Here is a 26155-nt window from a genome sequence, read left to right on the forward strand (position 1 = left end):
GCCATCTGCTTCGTTAATCATTCTAGGCACAGCACTCTTCTTCCAGACAAAATGTCTTTTTATGCACACAAACAAATGTGCTTTGCTTACAAGGTGGCTTAAGAGCCACCTTCCCCCAGGTAACACTCCACAAACCCCACAGAGCTGCAACACTGCCCTTGTTCCATATTGACAAAGGACAAATGCTTCTGTGCTTATCACCCCAATCACTCCAGTAATGATGCTCTTTAAATCAAGCTGCACAAAGTCACATCCTTGAGAAGCTAACACTAACATCTACTCCAGAAGTAGAAGACGTATGTATATGAGTTCATCTTTCATTGCTCCTTAGACTGTTAAACATGTCACAGAACTGTTTAAAAACACCAACAAGCCTTTTCCCACATCTTTTCTGAGATGCCAAAGGCAGGTTTCTTTGTCTTTTCCTAGAATGCTTTGCTTCCACTTTTGCAAGAGAATAATACTTCACGCAAGACACGCAGACAACTCACTCACTGAAAATATCTCTGGCAAAAGTGAGATAAAACTGACAAAATCCAGGCAAATATCAGACAGAGAAGAACTCTGAAAAGATTCTCTGCCAGCAGTAAGTGACTCCGTCCATTTAGGGTTCATTTAGCTCTTGGAAATGAGCTGCAAAAAAGAGGTTCTTAGAGGGCTGCAGTGCCATCAGCATCCCAGTGTATAGTATTATGGAATCATTAAGGTTGGAAAAGGGCACTAAGGCCACTGAGGCCAACCACTGACCCATCACCAAGCCAAGTGAGCAGCTCCTTAAGGTCACGGTGCTGCACGCTGCTACTAAGAGACTTGCATGTATTCTCTATAGCTGCTGAGGTATGGAGGATTTTAGCAAATACTTCCCACTGAAAGCAAGGAGAAGAGTGAAGCTAGAAAGCAATCTTCATTATAGGTATACTGCTCTGAGAGCATCGCCAGGAAATAAACAACTGGCCTGCTCCCCATCTCTGGGTATGCTGTGGTGGATCTGGCACTGAGAGACACGATTAGTGAGCATAGCAGTGATGGGCTGATAGTTGGACTAGATGGGCTTAGTGGCCTTTTCCAACCTTCATGATTCTGTGTAATTACAGAAGTATGAGCACACCACACATCCACAGACTGCCAGGGAGATTAACAGCTACGTGCTCCTGCTGCTAGTGGCTGTGAATGCTTTCTGGAGCTGGGCAGCTGGAGCACAAAGAGAAAGCATAAACAAACAGCATGCTCCCTGATGCCTCTTTCCAGCACACCTTGGGAACCACACAGCCATCCCAGTGAGAAACGTGAGAAACGTCCACTGCTCTCCAAGAAAACCCTCCAGCCACTGCAAAGGATTTGGCATACTGGTTTACACTGGATCTCAGTTTTTCCTCTCATTCCCATGCTGCGCTTCCACTCAGATTTCAAGATAAGTTACTCATTTTAGACCTACTACCACCTTGCCATTTAGTACTGTAAATCATTAACATCCACAGTACTGGATCACGAACCCCAACTTGGTACTTATCCCACATTTAAGGACAAAAGGCTTCTCTGTATTATCCATACGGTTTATCTCCTCACTGGGCATTACTGTATTATTTCAACAGCTTCTGCAGGACGTTTTCAGCTTTGGAAGTTCCAGAAAAATTAACATGCAAAAATTCTATCATGCAGCCCACCAAAATCACATGTAAGAACAGTGAACCCACCACTGTTACAGATCTGACCAAGCTCCTACTGCTTGGCAAAGACATGACAAATAAATCTCTTTCCTTGTGGCATCAAGAACATGAACGGGAAGCTTCAGTTGCCCACAGCTTAGCAGGACTGGTGAAAAACAAAAGGTTTGGTGCTTTGGCACCAAAGACTCCTCTACCTTGTGCACCCAAGAGCAGCTCTGCACCAAGCCAACCAAGCTCCCATGTACTTGAAAATCTGCCTGCTAACTTCTCATACCTCTCCAGCATTTTGAATGCTCAATTTTAAGGTCTTGCTTTGGTAAACCCATGCCAATGCTGGCAAAGACCATGAAACGAGATGAGCTGTGCGACTACTCATACCACACACAGTTTGGGTGAACAAATAGGTATCAAACAGGTAACAGAAAAGGAGGTTAGAAAGCAGGAGTATGTGGCTTCTGGAAACATGCAGGTAAATGCATACTCCAAAAGCCACTTTGTCTTGAACAGAAGGAAAAGGCAAGGATGAAGAGCTGCTTTTCTGCTGTGAAAATCACACTAGGAAAGGTTCCTCAAGTATTCAGACAATTAACTGCAGGCAATACAAGGGCTGAAAAGCAAGCAAGCAAGCAAACACATTACGTTCTCACTCAACAGCACTGCATTGCATCACCAGCCTTGGAAATAGCTGAAGTCCTGTTAGAATCTGAACTGTTGAAGCATTCTCTTAAGCCAGGCCCTCATTGAGACACAAGGACGAGAGTATGCTCCCCAAAGCATTGCACGCACCAGCAAGGCAACCAACCACAGAACAGTCTGTCAGACCTCACTTCAGCTATGGAATTGAAACATGGGTGTTTTCAGGAGACCCTTTACTTTGTTTAGCCAGAAGAACAGACTAGGGAAAATCATCTGGTCTAATAATACTAAACAAGATGAGAAACACTAATATTGCTGCTAACACCTTTTAAAGTCATGTCTCTCAGTCAAGCAACTTGTAAAATGGATTTAGGAGGGATCTGGCACCTGGGAAATCCTGAACGCTCCTCTCTGCCCCAACACGAAGAGGAAAATCAGAGTCAGCCCCATAGGAACAGCAGAAGAAAAACTGGTGAGGGACAAACCTGGGCACTAACCAGCTGGACACCTGTTTTAGGGACATGCTGGCTGCAGGCAGAGGAACTACATCAAACTTCTTGTTCATTCTCATTGAATTCTTTCCTCTGTGCAAATACTTCAATTCCAAGCAGTGTAAGGAGCAGATCAGAGCACCCAGAGGCAGCAGGATGGACTGAGGGGACTTTCAAGTAGGACTCAATGGGGTTCACTGCATAGCTACACTATGTTCACTATGTGAACTTGTTTTCAGCGGGGGCTAAGGAAATCTCATTATGCACCCCGACCCTGAAAGCATCTCCAAAAGCAATCCTGGAGAGCCCAGGGACAGCACAAAACTTGGCCAGCTCCTTTTCCCAACCAAACATGCTCACCCTGCCTCGACTCCCCACCAGCATCCCTGCTCCTTCCTCACATCCTCTTTTTTATTTGTAATTTAATTCAACTAAGACCTTGAATACTGATTAGATCTGAGCCCCAGTCTAACCTCTCTGAAGTTATGTAATCCCTGAAATCCAAAAAGCCTTGAAAAGCTTAAATGTGATAGTGCTGGTGATGTCATCCCACTGAAAGGTTTCTATGGGAACCGCTCCTTCCCCTGCCATATGCCTGTGGCTCCCAGCCCCAGAGCTGCCTGCTGCATGCTGTCCCCATTGCCCACACTGGGTAGAACTCAGAGTATTGCCCCAAGGACAAGAAGTAGAAAAGACCTTGAAGGTGTTAACCAGACCTGAAAGCAAATAACAAGAATGAACCTACTGGCTTTAACAACCTCCTTTCCCTCTCCATCCCTTTAGCCACTCTAATTCCTGTGTAACAGCAGCACTAAGATTTTCAGTGATGGGTAAACTTAATTCCCTGATGCCTCTCCACCTCTGTTCCCTCCCACCCAGCTTAAGAACCAAGAGGGATGCCGCAAATTAAACTCTGGTTAATTGAAAACCCAAGCAAAGGGAATGCCCTCGCAGCTTCATTTCCCTTAAAGAAATTGAGAAATTCCCTCATATTAAAGAGATTCTTAATCATCTTCTGCTTCCAGGGCATGCATGACACATCCTTACGTAAGGTCTATGGACTGACTTTGTGTGCTCAGAGACATGAAATGATTCTGTTTGGGTTTGCTATCCAATAATAAAAGCAACAACAGCAACAGCTTCCACCATGAGGCCAAGGAGTCCAGACTGGAACTTGGAAGACTGCATCACATATACATCAGCAGCATCAAGAGAATAGTCTCAAAAAGGCCCAAGGGAACCATCTCACTAAATGGACCGCTGTTTTCTCATCTCACACGAAATCCTTGCCAGGGAGCCTAAAGCACAATGCGACAAAACCAAATGACAACAGTAACACTCAATGAGGGGACCCTACCTTTGAACTTCACACAGATTCTCTTTTTGACCATCGGTCATTTTAATACTTCTACACTTCCCAGCTTAGTTACCCCAAACACTATGAAAACATCACTATTTCAGGACACGATGCTGGTCTTTCTGGAGGCACAGTCATGAATCTTTCTGAGCTCTGGGCTTGCAGCTTTTAGCTGCACATTTCCTGCCTCATCAGACTCCTTTCAGTCTTTCTCCAAGAACCAGAAAACATCCTGTAGGGATGCCTGGGGCTGTTGTGACCAAAATGCAGGACCCTTAGTCCTACTGAAACTTATGCCATTAACCTTGGCCCATTGATCGAGTCTATCCAGGTCCCTCTGTAGTGCCCTTCTCCCCTTAGGCAGATCAATGCTCCCTCCCAACTTGGTGCCATCTGCAAACTTACTGAGGGCGCACTCAATCCCCTCATCCAGATCATCAATGAAGATGTTAAACAGAAGCAGTCCCAGCACTGAGCCGTGGAGGACACTGCTCATGACCAGCAACCAACTGGATTCCACTCCATTAACCATAACTCTTTGGGCCCGGCCATCCAGCCAGTGCTTCACCCAGTGGAGTGTACGTCCATCCAGACCATGGGCAGCCACCTTCACCACAAGAATGTTATGGGGGGGACAGTATCAAAGGCCTTACTGAAGTCCAGGTAGACCACACTGACAGCCTTAACAAGTACACCTACCTGGCCCTGCAATACACCTGTGATTTTTTGGGAGTGCTGTAGCAGCATCACAAGAACTGGAGAAGCCTTTATCTTCACCATGAGTGCTCTTGGGATCCTTATTTATTGCTGTTCAGACCACTCATTCCTGCAGCACTCCCAGGGACCACAGGTGTATGTGCTATTTCCACAGCAATCCTGTTTAAGAAGGCTTGCAACTTACCTATTTCATACCCATCAAGCAGAAACGTTGCTCCCAGGTATCATATCTTGGTTTGCTTGGTGGTAGCTCTATTTCATTTCAATTAATGCTGTAATTTCCAGCCAAGGCCTGAGGTTCTGTTTTGTTGTTCTATGTATTTTTCCCCCCCAGCACCTATAGAGAAATCCTGCTGCTCTTTTAAAGAATAAAACTCTGCAAACTTTATCCTGTTATGAAAAAAACCACGGCCTCTAGAGCACAAGGTAGGAGGGAAGTTCTTCACTGAGCCCAGCTTCCTACTCTTCCAAGTGACTCTGAATTCATTCTGCTCAATTTCAGCAGTAGATAGAGTGGATTTTCTCTGTGACATTTCCCTTATCAGCTCCAGGCAACACGCAAGTACCCTTCAATATAAGGCGAATCTTCTAAGTCAGGGAGAAACAAGAAAGATGAATTCTTGTCTTCGCTCCTCCCTTCAAACGTCTTCCCAATACTGAAGTGAACTTCGCAAACAACAACTGGATGTTTCAAGTGAAATATTACTTCCTCTGAAATCTGAGGCAGAACATCCAGGGCTTTTTACAATCGTATTTGTAGGGCCAGGAATGAAAACTCTCAAACTATCATTTGATAGCATATTTTTTTGCAATTGAAAAACTTAACTTCTCCAAGTCTAGGGCCTCCTTTTATAGTATTACTATTCCTTGTATATAACTAGGACATGCTGCTTACCATGAGCTCTAATCAAAATTCTTTCATTGCAAGCAAAAAGGGAATGGCATAAAGAGCCACATCCTTCTCAGAACTTATAAAAGAAATCCCAGGAAATACCATACAGTGAGCCTAAGTGAATTCACTTGTCCTGTTTCTCTCAAACATAGTCAGTGCAATCATGAAGAGTTCAACATCTAGATCCCTTCTTTGGGCTTCAGGGAAGCAGCTCCTATAGAAGCAGAGGGAATACAGAACTGATGTCATTCCTGCCACCCAAGGAAAAAACAGCACTTTTGGTCTCTTTGGTTTAAATACTAGGGGAAATTTATCTTCTGAAAGAGCAGTGAGGCAGTGGCACAACTGCATGGGGAGTGGTGGGGTCACTGGCCCTGGAGGTGTCATGGCACCATGGGATGGTGGGGATGGGTTGGGCTTGGATATCTTAGTGCTCTTTTTCAACCCAGAGCAGAAGGGACGTTCAAGTTCCCCATGCTGCTGGTAAATATTTTGCCTGCCAGTACTAATGCATAATGTATAAATCAGCACCAAAGGAAAAAATAAATAAAACCAACAAAAAAAACCCAAACCTAAAAGCAGTTCTCATAAAAAGGATTTGGATTTTTTTCCCCCCATAAACAACAGCTGGCAAAGTATCTCACAAAATAAAAAACCCTGCTCTGCTGATACATTTAATTGCTTCAGGATTTAATGCTTCTCCAAATTTGTTAGCTGCAGATGATGTCAGAAGTAAAGCATTTCCATCCGAAATTGTGATGGGTGGAAACTCATCACCAACTTTAGGAACTCACAGATGCCCAGCCACCCTTATACTTATCCCTAAGTTTTGTAACCTGTAACATGATGGGAAATGATGGAAAGTATAGCAATGACAGCCAAATAGCAAAGTCCCAGGCTGCAATAAGTGAGGACTTGCTCAAATGCAACAGCCACAGAAATAAAGAAGCTGCTTACCTTCAGAAGGCCTCAGGTACACAAGGATCTCCAGCATGCTACCCTCACCTCCAATGCCAACCCTTAAATGAGGTGTGAGCAGGGGTGGATCCTGGCTCCAGCCCTTCTGGTCACTCAGGTGCATTGCATATACCTGAGCTCCCCTGGCTTGGCCCTGCCTTCCCACCAGGTGCTCTATCACTGATTAAGGCTGTGACTTTGCATTTCTACTACAGTTTAAACAACTCAGCTTCCAGGGAGAGCATCTTCACCAGGAGCAGGTTGTGCACCTGAGATCCCAGTAATTACATTGCTAGACAGTGGCTCATTTTCTGGTCAGTCACTTTTTCCCTGTACTCTCAATCTACCTCCGCTGTGCAGAGCAGAGCATCCCCAACATCTGCAACAGCCCCAGCCCCATTCTGAACCTCCTTCCCACTTAAAGCAGGATTAATATGCCATAGTACTTTATACCACATAACTCCTCTGCTGCAATTTACAGCATCTGCATAATAATCAATAAGGTAACAAACGTGAAAAGAAATACAACCTACCACCTTCCAAACAGCAAGTGCACAGCTCTTATTTCTTCCAGTTTTCCGTAACTCAAATAGCTCACAGAAACACCATTTGAACAGTTAACATATTTACCAAAAAATTACAGATGAACTAGATGAGAAGCGTTTCCTCCACTAGTGCTGTGGAAGCAGTAAATTAGGCTGCAAATTAAGTCCGATTTTCTGGCAAGTATAGCTGTAAAACCAGGCAACAGACTCAGCTTTAGCACATCCACCCCTCTGCTCAGCTGGGATTTAGTGGGGATTTGCAGCATCATATTTCTGCTGTGATCCCAGGCAGGGTGCCCAGAAGGGATGGCCGTGTCACCCAGTCCCTGGAGTCACAGTGGGACCAGAGCTTCAACTGCCAGCAGGCTTTCAGGTTGCTCTCCACAGAATCAGAGTATCAGGGGAAGGAAGGGACCAAAGTTGAGCCTGACCCCCTGCTCAAGCAGTTTCCCTAAGTTGGTTGCAGAGGTAAGTGTTCAGACAGGTCATAGAATCATGAAGATTGGAAAAGAGCACTTAGATCACCAAGTCCAACCACCAAATGCATCCCTCAGTGCCACATCCCTGGAACACCTCCAGGGATGGTGACCCCATCGCTTCCCCTCCCACTGGAGGGATGGTCACCTCCTGTTGCCTGCACTCCCACTGACACAATCTGGGGTGCCATTGGCCTTCTTGGCCACCTGGGCACACTGCTGGCTCATGGTCAACCTGTTGGCCACCAGGACATCCAGGTCCTTCTCTACAGAGTTTCTTTTAATAGGGCAAAAGCAAAACGAACATGCTGCAGAAATCACTGTGCCTTCACTGGAATATTTTCAAGGATCTGTGAAATCAAAATAGAATGGGGAACGCTGAGTGACAGGACATTCCCTTAAAAGGCCATCTGATCCTGATTTATAGGCTCCGAACAGCACGGGATTTCCTATGCAGACAGACCTGCCAAGCAGCTGTCAGCGTGGTCCTTACTGGCACTGTTACTTCACGAGCAAAGCATTTCACTTTGCTCTTCAGAGGAAGTTCAACTCATTCACTCACGCTGCGCGCACGTGTGCCTTTGAGCACAGACACATACATGTGCACAAACATCTCCAGTGATCACAGCTGGTTCCAAAGAAATTTAGAAAAGCAGATTATTCACAAGGACATACACACATATTAAGGGTCCTCTCCTTGTGAGCTAACCTGTTTGTTAATTCCATGCTGAACAGAAAGTGAAATATCCCGCTGAGTCTTTCCCAGGAGACATCGATTTGATGCAATCCAAATCCATCCAGCATGGATAGGGCAGCAAGGCAGACGTGCTGGCTTGCAAGAAAGGTTGTGCTTTGAAAAATTAATTGACCAAACACATGTAAAAAGAGTAAGATATGTTAAAAACGAAGAACCCAAGCGTAGGGGGAACATGAGATTAATTCAATGGAAGCTGCACAGAAAGCCCCATTTCCCTGTTGCCAGCTTCCCCACCCCCAGCACATAAGAGGTGGCTCAGTGGAACTTTCCATCACTCACTCCAAATACTTGTCAGCTCCTGCACCCTGATTAAATCTCTAATCCCGGTTACCAGGGAAGGGGTCGGGGAAAAGGGGAAGGTTTAGCGTCACCCAAAGCCTCAGGCTCAGTACCTGTTTGACATGCTGGCTTTCAGACACAGTTTACCTGGTGGCATTTATTTGCAGTGTTGTGTCCGATACTCTCCAGAGCTCTCCCTGTTGGTCCCTCATCAGAGATGGTTCCTGAGAGCCACTTCTGCCAGCCAGTGCCCCATGCATCAAACCCATGGGCACACCTATAGTCCTCTGCCAGGAGGGATCCCCCACAACACAAACAGGGCACAAGACCGCCTAAGGCACCAAGACTGATGCTTTAGGGAGAAATAGGTTTTGTTTCTGCTGGCCCTAGTCCCAACAGAACCCAAAGTAGCACCGATGTGAGGAGCCATCCATGCAACCAGGCAGCAACATGCAGAGCTCCCAGCAAACAGAAGCACATGCCCTACAACCACCCTCCTTAACCTGCCAACCCGCATTTGAGATTTGATGGTTAATAATTAATTGCTGCTTTGTTTTCTAGTGAAACTCTATAGCAGTAATTATCCCTGTTTTAACACAAAACAATTATCACCTCCTCCTCTCTCTTTCTTCTCCCATCAATTACTAGACGGGAAGGCAGCGTCTCTTGCTCATGACTAATAGCAGTTAGATGCAGCTGGTGTGGTGGGTAATTAGCAGGCGGCTACTGCAGGTATCATCACTCCACCAGGGCATGTGCGGCTTGTCCTGCTGCAGAACATCACACACTCGGTCACCCAGAAGTCACAGCCATCAGTGCAGAAGCAAACTCCCCAGTCACTTTCTTTTGATTCTGTTAATGAGCGCTAATTAGAAGCGGTCATTCAGCCTGCCAGCTGCTGGATGTCTATCAGCAGCAGCCTGGGTTAATGCTGCTGCTGTGTTCACTGGGCTGCATGCTTAGGATTGCAAATACACTGAGCTTGACCACTAGTTTGGGGTCTAATCTGTCTTTTACTGTATGCACACACATAAGACAAAAGAAGATGAAAGGTGCTGGGCTACCCAAGCTTTAGTGGTTGGCCTCTGCTGATGGAATCACAGAACATCCCAAGTTGGAAGGGACCCACAAGTATCAAGTCCTACTCCTGACTCCACACAGGACCTCCCAAAATTTGTTCATTGCACACAGAACCATTGGAAAGGACCTTAGAAGTCATCCAGTTCCAACTGCTGTGGGCTGGCTGCCTCCCACCAGCTCAGGCTGCCCAGGGCCCATCCAACCTGGCCTTGGGCACCTCCAGGGATTGGGCACACACAGCTCTCTGGGCAGCACTGCCAGGGCCTCACCAACCTCTGAGTAAAGAATTACCTCCTAAATGACTTAGATCTCCCTACTTTTAGCTTAAAGCCATTCCCCCTTGTCCTGTAGACTGTATGAGGTTTCCCCAAAGCCTTCCCCAGGCTGAACAAGCCTACCTCCCTCAGTCCTTCTTTATAAGAGAGGTGCTCCAGCCCTTCCCACACAGGAGATTTCGGGGACAGGGGAGGAAGGCTGCTGTAAAACACCCTGGCATTGCTCCTCTTCCTAACACGGACAACAAGGAAGGAGGGAGCTTTCACATATGAGTAACCAATATCTAATCTGGAAAATTCTTTACGCAGTGCGTGAAAAAAAAAATCCATTTTAATTAAATACTTTCATTTTACCCACTGCTGTGCACTAAATTAAACCGATTCGACATTAATATATAAAACCATTATTCTGAGCATGCATAAGTGAGTTAATGGATGTGTACGTCTATAGAAACTGCACAATTAAACACTTTTTAAAATGCAAATGACACACGATAAAGACTCCATCCTGATTGTATTAAATCTTTACTTGGGATATTGCATTAGGCCTTCAGTTGTTTAAAACACATGTAAACAGAATGAAATCAATGGAGCTAGTGATAATTTACATCAGTGGAAAATCTGGGCCTTTGATTTTTAAACACTTACTATGGAATTGCAGAACAATCCAGCTTGTGGCATGTGGCCTGATGTTACTTTTCTTCTTATATGGTAATAGTTCAAAATAGGGAGCTAGGAGATATGGTTTAGTGGTTTTACTGTAGGTATGGTAAAGGGAAGACGGTAGGACTAGATGATCTTGTAGGTCCTTTCCAACCTTGTGATTCTATGATTCCATGATTTAAAACATAAACTCTAATAAGATTCATACTGGGCCACATCTCAGAATTACATCACTTTTCACCCCTGAAGGCAAAGAAATTCACATAATATCCCGAGGCCCTCGTTTACACATTCATGTGCAATCCATAAAATACCAGAACACACTGAAATCGGGATTGTGCTTATAACCATTGGCCCCGACTTTCTTTATTATCAATCTAGCAGCACAAAGGGATTTTAAAACAGGGGAAAACTGGATTTATATTGTAGAGGGCTCCTCTACGGGCCAATAATGTTGTAGTAAGGGTCTCAGCAGAAGTATGAGCTCTGAATCCCTCTGGCTTTTGCCGCAGGCAATGGGTTTGTTGGGTGCTTGTGAGTCTCTTGTACCTCTTTCCACATGCACTCTGCTTTCATTTGCCACAGGTTAAATATTAGCAGACACTTGAAGCTTAGACCAGCTCTGGACCAGGTCAAAATGTTTCAAACCTTAAGCTCTGCTAAAAGGTTGCTCCAAGTTAACGCACAGCTTGTGAGACCGAATGCTGTTTGTATGCAGGAATACCGCAGGCATTCTGCACACTAAGGGAAGAGACTCTACAAACAGCCAAGGAGATGGGCACTGGGCTTGACATACCTGCTGGGAAAGCTCAGTATGATTTAAAAGCAAAAGTAACGCCTTCCTCCACCCCAATTCAAACGGAGTAACTCTCTGACCTAGGCAGAACCTCTCATAAAAGTACAGTCCTTGAAACGTTTCACATTTCAACACGTGCCCACCAAAGTAGCTCTTTAAGTACTTGTGCATGAACTTCCCCAAACTCACCCGAGAGACAGGACCTGCTGTAGCTAAGACTTGGATTTCCATCTCCAAGCCACATCTCCCTTCTCAGTGACTTCTAACTACCAAACACACTTCTTCAGAGCTGAAGAGAGGATTTCCTTTGTACTACCCATCAACGCAGATGCTTGAAAATCTGGTTTACAGAATATTTCATTTGTTTACTAAAACAAAATATATAAAATGTAAAAAAAAAGATACATAAACTGAGTTTCAGAAATTGCAGAGATCACAAGCTACAAAATATAGCAGCCACCTGCCTCTTTCAATGGGGAATTTTCTTACAAAGATACCATTCCTTGGCAATGTATCACCTACCTTACAAAATCAGGCTGGAAAGTTTGCACTACTATCAGCACATCATCCACGTATTAGAATCTCATCCAACTCTTTGGTATATATCTTCAGCTTTTTAATTTACCATTCTATAGAGTGACACAATCTTCAGACAGAAGAAGCAGCGCATATTTAATTGTATATATAATCAGCACACAGTTTAGTTTCCAATTATAGACAACCCCAGAAAAGGAGAAGACTTTGCCACCTCTCTGAGCAGCCTATTCCAGTGCTCTGAGCTAGTTGTCAATCCACTGCACTGTCCACTCGTTATCTCACACTTCCTAAGCTTACCTATAAGGATGTTATGGGAGACAATGCCAACCAGTCTACTTGAATGCAAACGAGTCACAGAAAGGGGAAACTTCAAATCAGGCTCTTTGATAGATTGTGCTGAACCAGGAACCTGCACAACCTATCTGTTCCTCAAGTTGAAAGGTATTAGCCTTTGACGTGCCAATGACATCTGCAAATAAAGCCAGATTGGACGTTATATTGCCAGATATAGAATTGTGTAGTATTTTTAATGAGAAGAGGAAGAGTCTAAAGTGAAGAGTTTAAAGAGTCAGAGACAACAGCGAATTTCACAAAGCTTGCATTCAACAGACACCAGGACAAGTGACTCTGTTCCCCAATTCCTTGGTCTCAGAGGTACAGCATTGAAAAGAAAACACGATTACATTAGTTTAGATGATTTATTTTCTTTCTTTCTTTAAAAACACCAACCTGTTTTCAGGTTCATGAAAGACTGCACCAACTCTGGCTTCAATTCCATCAGTGAATTAGTAAAATGATGATCTTGCTGTTTAAGCTTAAGAATATCTGTTGCTGTTGCGTTCTGCCCTGCCACACACAGGGGGAACAACCTGCTGTCCAGGAATACCTGCTGGGTCCTGCAGAAAATCTTCCTCGCTCCAGTTTAGCACAAGGGACCTGGATCTGCCCTACGTGCAGAAATGAATGCTGAATATAACTCACTATTGAGGGCTGGACCATCAGGTGATGCCAACCAGCAGAACCTCCTGGATTTCTGTCACCCAGAGTTTGCCTCCAGGTTGATAACTTAATCTCTCTTGTAAAAAGTCAGGCAACAACTGACATCATTCAAAGCCCTCCTCCCAAAATCTGTTTGTGCTATAGAATAGCTGTGGCTTGCAGACATCTGCAGCCCTGTGATTGCTTGCGTCTGTTCTGAGCTCCAAAATAGTTTTGAAAGCCAGCTGTCATTTGCTCAGGGAGAAACCAGCAGCGTAATAAAACACTGCAAGAAATAATGTTCACCAAAGAGAAGCTTGGTGGAAATGGGACGTTTGGGAGAATTCTGATGTTTTACAAAAACACAGCAATATTCTTAAATGCTTACGTTGACAACTCACATTTACCACTGATCAGAAAAGCATTGTGATCATGTGCAAAATGCAGATCGTGAATCTCACAGCACACTTTCCATCAGCACAGTCCCACTAAACCCTTCAGTGCCATCAGTATTAACTGGCTGTCTTGCCATGGAGGCAGCTTCTTTAGAGATGATATGGCTGAAAAACTCTTATCCCTCATGAAGTTGTGTGTGCAAATGTAATCCATCAGATCTTGCACAAAATATCCAAGTTCCACTGCAAACCAGCTTCCTTTCTTAAAAAGGACCAAGGTCCACTCCATCACACCAGACTGGAATATCACACACTCATAGCTTAAAAGCTGTTTCATCCAGACTAAGTGTCTTTGAAAAGGAAACAAGAACTTCAGGTGGGATCAAAGACACCAGCTTTGGAGAGGATGAGCACTGTCATGCCTTTTTTCTTATGTCAATATGCATGTCCCCAGGTGACAGAGCCTTGGGACCAAGGTGATCACAAAGACTTTCCTACTCCCTGCAAGGCAAGGAAGAAGCTGCTCCCACTGGCACAAGCCACTGCAGCTCCACATCATCAGCAGGGAAGCCAACCCAAAACATATATGAGTGGAAGCTTTCTCATCGTGATCGGCAGCTTCAGGGTCAGTATTTAACACCTAGGCAATATTTAACAGCAACTAAAGGTAGTCAGACCAACAATCCCTGCAGATCAAGTAACTACGTGGTGACCAGTAGGTTGCAAGTGGGTCAGGTTATTGCAGTCCACATGAAGACTGAAAAGAAAGGAGGGGATAGAAGTTATAGTCCTATCTAAGTTCATCTTACATGGCCCATAGGTAATATATAAGCTCAGTTAAGTAAGTCCTTGTACAGCACTCCAAGTGCAGCGTAAATTGCACTAAATTTCTGACTGGCTCTCAGGTGACCTTCTGCCCGTGTCTCTGATAGGTTTACAGGCTGAGATCTGTTCCTTCTTCCCTATGGCAGTATTCCTGGCTTTCTTCCTCGTCATCAGTTCTCATGACTATTAACACGCCTCTTGGGTAGCAACGGTCAATTATCCTTTGGTATTCTTCACTCTGACACCCAGCATGATACACAAATCTTCCACAAACACCCTGCAAGGTCCTTATTGAATAGCTAGCACATGACAATATAGTAATTTCCATTGGAAACAATGATTAAAACGGGAACACGCTAATCACAAGTATCACCAATTAAGCAAATGACTCCCAGTAGGTGAGAATTTGCAGATTACCAGTGTGCTCAGTGGCCATGTTGCAGTGCAGAAGGCTGGAGGCTGAGTACGCATCAGCCAGCAGCCAATAGGTCTAATGAGATTTTTTTCTATTAGAGCAAGTGGTGGTTTAATTACAACTGTTTGATACATAAGCGGCGATGCACTCTGTGAAAATAAACAACAGCTTTCAGACAAGGGCACTATACGCTCACAGGAGTTCATTACTGTTCCTCTGCCTGCAGACTGTAAAGATCACGCTTTGTTTTGGGAGTTGGTGTTTGCTTTGTTGTTTTGTCACTCAGCTCCCCTCCCTCTTCTAATTCTTTTGTTCCATGAATGCAAGGGAGCACGCTGATGACAAAGCGAAATAGCACTGCCATCTCTTGATCTTAATCACAGATCTCGTGTTATTTTTCTCCCTAATGCCTTAGCTCCTGGAGTCACACACACAATCACACAGGAATACTGACAACATTTCAGCAGGAAGAAAGCTACTTGCTTCCCATGCGCTCTGAGAGGTCCCTAATTTCTGGGGAAATGCAAGATTTTGAGGACCACTTCAATATCTTCAAGTGCTCAGCAAAAAGCCATTGTTGCAAGCTTACTCTTGGAAATGTGGTCCAGGCACAGCACAGCACTTTAAGGACACAATTCCTGCCTGTAAGTGGGTAATGCATTCATACTTCATAATGAAGTCGAATTATGACCTTCATTGGGCTGGGATTGTTTATTGTAATCCAAAGAACAAAGATACACTGCAGTCAAAATATTTCTCTCCAAGCATAACTGATCTTAAAGGCTTCCCTTGAAAAGCTTTCTTTCCCCACATCTCCCCACCCCTCTTGGCTCACTTTTGCAAGCCCTCTCTGGTCTCCTGCCTGGAATCAGCTCCCCATGCAAAGGTCAGGTACTGTATTCAGTGTAAGAAACAGTGCCTAATACACCAGGGAAGGTGAAGAGGAGGCTGAGGAAGCAAGAGATGGAGACAAGGATGTGTGCAGACTATGCAAATGGCATTGGCTAATGAGATAGGGAGCTATTCCTCCAGTAAACTCATTTCTTTGCATTCAACAAACTGCATCTCAGCTATGCTGCTGCAAAGCAAAGGACTTTCCTCCTAATGACTTAGTGGGGGCTGTGATGGATACCTCCAGATGCTGTGGCTCAATTCCCTTGCCATTTAAACCCCAGCTATCCTTTGGCTTTGCCCACATGACTCAACCCCTCTGTTTCTCTACTTTGACAAGCGTATCCATTTATAGAAAATGGAAATGGTTTGCCATTTTTCCCCTCAAATCTGTGGGAGGATTAAATGTCTACTGGAAAATGCATCAAGGAATGTCATAGTTGTATAGTTCTGGAACAGATCAGCAGCTCAACCAGTGAAAAACAGGATTGTCCAAGGAATTTGCTCACCTATATGCCAACGTAACTCAGCAAAACTAAGGACGTCATCCCCTTACATGACTGAAAAGTCCCAACGAGTACTTCTGGCCATGTATTCTTGCAAGAAGATCCTAAAATCAGACAATCTCACATGTCAGGGCCTTTCAAAATGCAACCCACAAAGCAAACCCTGCAGCAAGTGAGCAGCACAGTTATAACACAGCATGATTCAAATGCTCGCTTCACTCAAATTCAGCTTCCGAGCAGCTGAACATGTTTATAAATAAAGCAGCAAAACCAAGTCACAAAGTGACTCCAGATCTAAAGCCTTCACACTGCCAAATTTCGATCTGAGGACGTTGCAGCAAATGAGCACTGTGTGCACATGTGTGTGCGGCTAAACCAGATGCTGTTGGCTCTTGCAGTGGGAAATGGAACCTTCCTGTTAAAAAGATTTCTGTGCATTGCCTTCCCCAGCTAGATTCAAGGGTCTGCTGGTCCCTAGGGCCAATGAGAACGGTTCTGGTCAAAACCAAACCTTCAAAAGAAGCTGTGTTCTCCCTTATGCCCTGCATGGCTACCTTAAATGAAACATATAATGAGAGGCTTGTAAATAGCAAAGACATCATGTGCACTTGTCCCTGCTGACCCAATTTCATCTCAATGTGAACTTGGCTCCAGAAACACACTCCAGCTGCCAAAATGAATGAAGATGATTACAGGTGAGCAAGCTGAGTGTGCCCGTTGTAGGATTAACTCTAACAGCCTGTACTTAAAGTGTGCCAGGTAAGTGGAAAACAGGCATGAGAAGAAAAACTGTTCACAGTATTTCTAAAACACCAAGAAGAATGGCTCAGCAAGGAAGAGTGGACAAGAATCATATAATCATTATGGTTAGAAAGGACCAGTAAGATCACCAAGTCCAACCACAAACCCATCATCACCAACCACGTCCCTCAGTGCCACATCCCCATGGCTCTGGGACACCTCCATGGACGGTGACCCCACCACTCCTGTGCAGCTGTGCCACTGCATCACCGCTCTATGGAGAAGGAATTGTTCCTAACAGCCAACCTGAACCTCCCCTGCTGCAATTTAAGGCTGTTACCTCTCATCCTACAGCCTCCTTTCAGGTAGCTGCAGAGAGCCATGAGGTCTCCCCTGAGCCTCCTCTCAGCTCACCAGCTAACAACTTGACAACATCAGTTCTTGTTCCCATTAAGAGAACATCTCCCTGGCTATAGGAAAGGTAACCTCATCCCATTGAAGCACACAAACCTAGAAGAAACAATCACGGTCTTTATTTCTAAATGCTTAACCCAATCACCATTGTATTCTAGTTCATTAGCTCTGCCGTTGAAGCCCACTGCTCAGTAGGAGAAACACAGCAACTTTCCAAGGCAGCAGTGCTTCACTTATGAACCAATGCTCCCAAAGTGAGAGCCCTAATGGGCTGCAACTGCAGGAGAAGCAGCGTACTGGCTCATGCTCTCTGCCAAGTCTTCACTTTTCTTGAGGGGAAGGGAGGAAGAGAGCAATCAGCAGACAAAAGCAGTGTGGGAGCGGAAAGTATGAGCAAATTCCTGTCAAATTCGCTGAACTGTTACAGCTGGGGGAGAAAAGACTGTATTTTTGATACTCCTCAAGGATATTTTATTAAACTTGAAGCCATCTAATGTTTCCACAAGTAAAAGCACAGTTATGCAACTTGCTTGGCAGAAACAAATATTTATATTTTTTAGTTTTGCAAGGAAATAATTAGTTTTGCTTGTGGAAAGTGCCTTTTTTTATATATATATTTTTACTGCATTTGGTTCAGACAGCCGCACATGGCCTATCACTGCCTGTATTGCTCGCTCTGTGAGCAGTCACCTCCTGCACTTCTGCTATTGCTCAGCACTTCTGGTGTTAGATTTGGGCTACAAGGACCCACCTTACACTGCAGTCCACTTTTAGGGTCTGTTAGGCACTTCTGCCACTGCCATGCTCTCCTGGCACAATGCAAAAGGAAAACTAAAATCCCCACATTTCATCCTGTTGCAATTTGACAGCTGAACAAATATGCCAGCTTTTCCAGTATCCCCAGCCTTACTCTAACACAAAAGCTCTCCAGGGCAGGGACTCTTCTGCTATAGCTCCTTTTCTAGCATCAGTAACGTCTTCCTATGTAAAAAGCACAGGTCTCATCTGCTGAGTGCATTACCTGGACATGACCCTGTGCACATACTGGGATATCTCAGACTATCTACTTGTGAACAAGTCTTTGTACACCTTAACTTGTGCGTTAAGGTTTACAGTTCTAACCAAAAAGTGCTTTCTAAAGGAACAGCAATAAACATAAGCAAGCGATCAGGAAGAGTTACTTACTTCATTGCCAAGCACTACAGATTACATTATCATAATCCGTGACTCACCAGAGCAATGCAGATGAAAGGAAAAGTTGCTGTTGGAATAAGTGGAGGAAACGAAGAAATAATTGCACAAAAACTTATTTGGCTGTTAAAATTAAATGCCTTTGTGCCTGAGGATCTAAATGAATCTACCAAGGTCTTTTCGTTTCTGTAGGAATCAAGCATTTCCTGCTATTACTGATAATGACATTAAAACGACACACTTAAGCAGGACTGTTATTTGCAGTCTTTCCGGCACAGGAGCAGCGACTGAACACGTGGGAAGCAGTAATGCTGGGGGAAGAACATGATGACAGCTTGTCAGCAGAAACATATGTCAGTCTAGTGAAGAGCTAACTGGTGGTGGCACCAGGACCTCAGCGTGCCGCAAACAATTACTGCTATGCTGGAAGGCTCCAGCTGCCTGCCCAAGCTCTTTGGCAGGTAGGGACACAAGGAAATCCCCACTCCAGTCCTGCAGCTTCCTGGCAGGACTCAGGATGCTCTGGCTATGGATGGAGACCTTTATTCTCATGGACACAAAGGGGCCACATTCTCACTGCTGCATGAGCTTTCCAGTGCTGCAAACATCAGTCGTAACAACCATTGCCTGGGTGAATCTATAATGAGGTTCTGCACAGCAAAGTGCAAGGTTTTGCACTTGGGTTGGAGAAATCAACCCAGCATGATGTCTATGCTAAGGCAGTCCATGAGCTTCTCACCTCTCCACCCCACAGGAATCAACATCAGCACAGGGACCCAGGCTAGGCTGCGGACCAACATGCCCTATCAGTTCCTGTCTGGCCTTTGTAGAAGCTCTGATCCAAAAAGAGTCATCTCAAGTAAAAACCTACTAGTCCAAAGCTGCCCACATCTGGATGAGGAATGTATTGATCCTGACCCATGGACTGCCTTCACAACTTCCCTTGGAGCTGCCTCCTCGTTACAAACATGTAAGACCTGGACTCCTATTGAACCTGGCCACCATCTTTGAGCCTGCTCTACAAGCCTTGCTGGGGTACACTGGGGCCAGGCCCTGGCCATCAAAACCTGGACATCATCATCTCAGTTGGTCTGGTGACACACTGCATGAGCCACAGGGTACTATATAACAACACCACCACTTAAACATCTCATCCTTTTCACATCACTGCTGGACTAGCTCCTCAGAGACTTCTACTTACTCAAAGGATTATTTTCCAGTATACTCAGCAATTGATTTCTGGTATAACACGTGAGAAAATATAATGCTTTTCTTCTCACACAAATCAAAAGGGTATAGGAAAATCCTGGCACAGCTCTTCTGTGTGCATCCATCAGATTTTCTCAGTGGTATTTAATAGTCATAAAGAAAAAGAAAAAAGCTTAGCTTTTGACAGCAATGAGCACAAAAAAACTCTGAAAAATGGAAGTCTTCAGATCTACTGAACTGTTTCAAGCACACCTCATCACACTGGGTTTTGTGCTTGAATGGATGATCTCAGGTAATTCTTAGCCCAGAATATAAAATCCTTGCCTAGATTCATTATCCTTTTTTTTTCTGCTGTGGCCTCCTAGATTATCTGGCAGTCACCACCTTAGTGTTTTCCTGGCCTATCTTCCCCAGGCAAACTCTGCATGCAGAAAAACACCACTCTGTTGCAATGGAAGTGGAAATGCTTGCTACAACACATTGAAATAGCCCATTTTTGCTAACAGCAGCCTTCTCCCCACGGAATCATAGAATCACCAACACTGGAAAAGACCTCTAAGATCATCCAGTCCGACTTTCCACCTATCAATCAATATTTTACACTAAACCATGTACTATATCTAAACATTCCTTGAACACCTCCAAGGACAGTGATTCTACCACCTCTCTGTGTAGCCTGTTCCAGTACTTTACCACTCTTTCAGAGAAGAGATTTTTCCTAATGACCAACCTGAACTACCTCCCCTGGTGCAATGTGAGGCCATCTTCTCACACCCTATCGCTAGTTACATGGGTAAAGAGGCTGATCCCCATCTTGCCACAACCTCCTTTCAGGTTGTTGTAGGGAGCTATAAGGTTTCCCCTAAGCCTAAACCTGCAGGATGTTCCTGCCTTACCATGGTCAATGCAGGCTATGTTAAGTGCAGAGCTGCTGCTGCTGGAACAGAGGTCTGCTTTTGCTTCACGACAGCTGACAAATTAAGCCTGGATTAACAGCGAGTTCCTCTGAACATCTTTAGTGCAAGCTGATCTCCAAGTTTGCAAGCACATGGACCTGACCCAAAGCTCAACATTACATCAACTGAAGTCTTTCTTTTTCTCCTGCTTCCAGTGGGTGACTCACACTTCTGAACAGGACTACATGGTCAAGTGATGCTTTGCCAGAAGTAACGTGATTACTTCTCTCTCTTTCTTCATCATTTACTTTAAGCAGAAATATTTGCCAAACTTGAACTCAAATCAGTGTTTAAACAATATAACTTTTCTACATGAAGAAATCTTGTCCAATTTTATTGTCCATTTCTAATTCCACACATCTTCATACAGATACCACAAGGACAAGAGAATGAACAGCTGTCATAAAATCACAGAACGGCCTGGGTTGGATGAGACCTTAAAGCTCACCCAGTTCCATCCCCTGCCATGGTCTGGCTGCCCCCCACCAGCTCAGGCTGCCCAGGGCCCATCCAACCTGACCTTGGGCACCTTCAGGGATGGGGCACCCACAGTTCTCTGGGCAGCACTGCCAGGGCCTCACCAACATCTGAGTGAAGAATTTATTCCCAGCATCTAACCTAAATTTCCCGTTACCTATGTTCCCACCTGTCGTATCATTATCAGACCATGTAAAAACTTAGTTCCACTCCTGCTTGTAAACTGTCTTAAAGTACTGGAAGGCTGCAATGAGGTCTCCCTGGAGCCTTCTCCAGGCTGAACAAGCCCACCTCCCACAGCCTTTCTTCATAGGAGAGGTGCTGCAGCCCTCTGAGCATCTTTGTGGTCCTCCTCTGGACCCACTCCAACACCTCCACATCCTTCCTATACTGGAGGCACCAGTATAGTACTGTCAAATATACATACAGACACCAAGGAGTCAAGAGTGCACGGCTGATCAGGTTTGACAACATGACTGGAAAATGAGGAAGAAAAGGACAAGAGTATTACTCACCAGCTCTGTACATGCTGACTGAGCACAGGTGTTAGCAAGAAGGCTCCTGCAGCAGTGCTGCATCAGCTACGCCCAACAGATTTTTCAAAGGAAAAATAATAGCCTTCTAATTGCTACCCCCAACACAGATTTATTTCCAAGTACCATAATGCTGGGCCCCAAGATCCCTGGGGTTCTGTGAATCAGGCCTACGCAGCACAGAACGAGCACTGCATTATAAAGGGAACTGCTTACGACTACCACACTATCAAGCCAATTGCAACAGCCTGACAGAGTGGAAAATTACAAGAAAAGAACAAAAAAATTACAAAATACAGTCTTTAAGCTGGATTATGCCCATTTCAGCCCCTTAATATCTCTACAAAGTATGCTTCAAGTAAACGCAAGCATAAAAACCTCTATTTGGAGCAGTTCTCACAATAAAACACTACAAGCTACACCATTCAATATGCTAACAGAAAATAAATACAGCAGATGGAAAATGTCGTGCCAGGATTTCAAGTAAGCCTGAAAACACACATGCAGTTAAACAACAACAACAAGAAAAGATCTTTCTTTTAGCATGCAAAAATGTGTTTACTGCCACAAAACTACAATAGTGAAGTAAAGCATTTTATCTTTCCCTTCCACACTCTCCAACAGGTAAGTGAAACTGCCTTCTTTAAAATCTCCTTTTTGCCACGCTGTATGGGTTAATAGATCTAAATTTTGGGAGCATATAGGAAAGAACAAGGGTCATTTTAGACAGTATCATTATCATACCGTTCCTCTCCCCACTAGCTGCATTCTTTGTAATGCACCACAGGATGCCATTGGTCTTCTTCGCCACCAGGGCACATTGCTGGTTCATGGCAAACCTGTTGTCCACTAGAACCCCTGTATTCTTCTCCACTGAACTCCCCTCCAGAAGGTCAGCCCCTAATTTGTACAGGTCCATGCAGTTATTCCTCCCCAGGTGTAGGACCTTACACTTGCCCTTGCTGAACCTGATCAGGTTCCTCTCAGCCCAACTATGGCTATGCACTACATTTTGCTCCACAATACTGTGCATGAAAGGAAAGGAAAGAAAAGGAGGGCTTTTACCCAGGAACTGGCTTTGGAAATATGAGGCTGTCCTGCACCTCCAGGTATGGGAGTCCCTCCCCAAAAGCAACAGGACGAGCAGGCAGATCCAGCTCTCCAGTAGAGCTCCTGTGTACATGGAAGGTGCTGTCCAAGATGAGCAACACTGTTTGGAACCCAACAAATCAGATCAGCCAGCTGCATTTAAACAGGAAGTTTTGATTCTATTGAATCAGCATCTTCTGATTGCAAAAGTGCAATTTTTTGTATCTTTCATATCAGCTCCAGCAACACAGCTCTTTGGGACAGCTAAAGATGACAACAGATGACAGCTAATGAATGCTAGCCAAATTAAAACAACAACTTTATTCTCTCCTCTCTTCCCTTTAACCAAATACAAATAAACAATGAGTAAAAGAAATCCATAAAACAAGAATTCTAGCTGGAGATGCAGTTGGATTCAGAACAGGACTTTTGTCGGGAATGTTTTACTTCATTTCATTACGAGTTCTAACTCAAAATTGACAGCAGAAGGTAACACTTTGCTTATTCATGTCATACAGAGCACAACCAACGTTCCGAACACAAACGCTTTTCTAAGATATTAACAGCATCTCTTCTATCAACTCTTCTTTTACCTCTTTCAGTTGCTGAAAAAGCAGAACTGAAATATTCTGCAGGTGGCCTGAAATCCCACTGGAGTCAACACATACATTCCATACGGACTTCAAAAGAGCCTCATCCCCATTCAAAGCAATACAAGTCAAACACTTCTGACTGCTGTCCAGCATAACCTTCATGATTTGTATTTATATTCTACTAATGCTAAAAATAATAATAAAAAACAAATAAATCCATGAAACAACACACGCGACACAAACTTGTTCGCTCTGCTTTCTTTCCCACAGTAATTCTCATTTGTTTGCCATTATATGCCATGGAATTTTTTTTTTTTTGTATATAGAATCACAGAATTATATAATTGCTTGAGCTGGAAGGGACCCTTAAAGGCCATCCAGTCCAACTGCTGCTCACTGAACAGGGGCACCTACAGCTCCATCAGTGCTCAGAGCCCCATCCAGCCTAACCTTAAATATCTCCAAGGATGGGGTATCCACAACCTTCCTGAGCAACCCATGCCTCACTGACGTTAGTGCTGAAAATACTTCCTCATACCTACTCTAAATCTCCCCTATTTACTTTGAAACCATTTCCCCTTCTCTTATCACAACAAATCTTGCTAAAAAGTCTGTCCCCTTCCTTCCCACGGCTTCCCTTTAGATACTGAAAGGCCGCTATCAGGCCTCCAAGTAGCTCAGGGAACATAATGTGAAAGAGCACATTAGCTCATCTCCCACAGCTAAATAATCTCTCTACCCAATCAGTTAGCATTCTATCTGTAGTTGGACTCCAGAGGAAGAGGGACACATCAAGCAGAAAAACACATTTGATCCACGCTTGTGCTCACCTCCTCCAAAAGCACCTGTATATGTCAACCAACTTCAACTAAATGTAATGGAGCAATAGAGCTTCAAGGACACTGAGCTCCTACGAGTTTCATATAAGCGGGAGTCACAGAGATAAGAAGTACCCTGCTAAGGTCCTTCCCTGAGGAAAAAGCTGCATTATGCATTTCACATCAGAAAATCAGCCTGTGAAACTTCAAACTAAAATTCATCTAGGTCAATCGCTTGCCAGAGCCACTAGGATTAAATATAAGATTATCAAACTAATGCTACAAAGAATAATTGCACCAACACACATATCCACTATGCATATTTGACCACAACAACAGCATGTAGTGCTCATGCAATAAACACTTAAGACTCTTTGGATGTCACAGCTTTCGGTAATACAAGTGAAACCAATACAGATATCTGGAAGAAAGAAAGTCAACTGTGAGACTGTGGGGCTGGAAGCAACCATCATTCCTACCTGGTTCAGTGCAATTTCTGACATACAGCTTCCCCCTGTCCCCTGGGACATCCGTCGTGTTGTCCTCATTTGCTTGCAGTAGCTGTCTCCCACTCCACTTGCCATCATTTTCCACAGAATAGCTCAAAGCATCGTAACCTAAAGCAAAAGAACAGTAGATATGTGAGACTGTACCAGAAAAGCAACTTGTGATCTTTTTCCTGAATGCTTAAAGCACCTGTATGCCGTGGAAAGGAAGCGACTGTCCCACTCTAAACCACACTGGTGTGGCCTCACCTTGAGTACTGCGTGCAGTTTTGGGCATGACAGCACCAAAGCCACTTCTGCTTACGATTGCCATCAAGCCTGCTGCCGAATGAGGCCTAAGAGATGCAGTGCTTGACACAGAAGTCAAGCAGGCTTCTTTTTGAATCAATAATGTGCTCTGTAGGTGTTAGGAAAGCTATGTCCCCTCAGAGCAAGCAGTTCCTCGTGACTTCAGACAGAGCAACCCACAGCAGAGAGTCTGACCTTACTCTCTATCATGGCTGATATCAAGCAACAGACCTAAAAGTTGACTTGCTGGGTAGCAAAAAGTGTTTCTGCTCAGTAAACCTAAAGTCACCCGTAGCACAGCGTATCAAACTACATGCATTCTGGAGCAGCTTCATGACCCAAACTGATCAATTGGCTCCAGCCAAACACTGAACCCTGTGTTTTGCTGCCAGGCTTACAAGGCACAGAATGACTGTGGATATCAGTACACGTAACACGCAATTACTTCATCTCATTACTTCTTATCTGTTGCTTGCTTTACTCCTTTACTCCCCTCTCTGGCTTTGCATCGGTGCTGCAAAGTGAAACTCCGTTTTAGCAATGTCAACAAAAACAGCTGGCTGTTTTCCATGGCATTCTTGGCACAGTGCTGCTCGGACTTAGATGTCATGTCTGCCTGCTTAGCCAAAAGCACATGCTCCTATGTCAGCTCTGTGCATCCAATAGTTTTAAATACAAGTGAGGGAAAAAATAAGAAGAATAAGGCGGAGAATGACAGTTGCACAGGCAGCTTTAAGAAACTTGTTTCCCAAGCAAAAATAAATTAATGAGTAAAATAAAGAAGTCTGCACCTTGATACTGTTTGTTTAACCTGCGAGTGTGGGTGAGAGCTGCAAGTTAATGATAGAAGTGGACTGAGTTTCTCAAAACAAGCACTCACAATAACACAACATCAGGCATCTTCCTCAGTAATAAACACGCTCTCTGGTAATCAAGCTAAGCAGTTTCAGTTCCACATAGTTGCTGTTTTCCCAAGCACAGAGGCTCTTCTCCAAGCGGTCAGAGCTCTGCTGCACATTGCTGCAGGGAAGGAAAGCAAGAGAGAGAACCCACAAGGGCTGCAGCAACACAGAAGTTCCAGCAGAAACCTCTTCTGCTTCCTCCCAGACCTGAACAGCTTTCTAGAGGCTGTATCACAGCAGTACTTGCACCTTACCAACCTCAAAACCTTGCCTTAGTCACCTCTCCTCTATAGGCTCAATAGA

General features: G+C 44.4%; 1 protein-coding gene across 1 annotated transcript in view; it reads right to left on the bottom strand.

Annotated features, from left to right (window-relative positions):
• The window catches only part of SLC24A3 (solute carrier family 24 member 3), a 106317-nt gene that overhangs the window by 65880 nt on the left and 14282 nt on the right, over positions 1 to 26155 (bottom strand). Inside the window, exon 2 of the mRNA XM_032443440.2 lies at positions 24636 to 24773. Within this exon, the coding sequence (XP_032299331.2) occupies positions 24636 to 24773 (138 nt within the window). The remainder of the gene's footprint in view (positions 1 to 24635; positions 24774 to 26155) is intronic.

This window comes from Coturnix japonica, chromosome 3 (genome assembly GCF_054131305.1).
Source record: "Coturnix japonica strain WE chromosome 3, WE-NBRP24, whole genome shotgun sequence".
Classification (NCBI taxonomy): domain Eukaryota; kingdom Metazoa; phylum Chordata; class Aves; order Galliformes; family Phasianidae; genus Coturnix; species Coturnix japonica.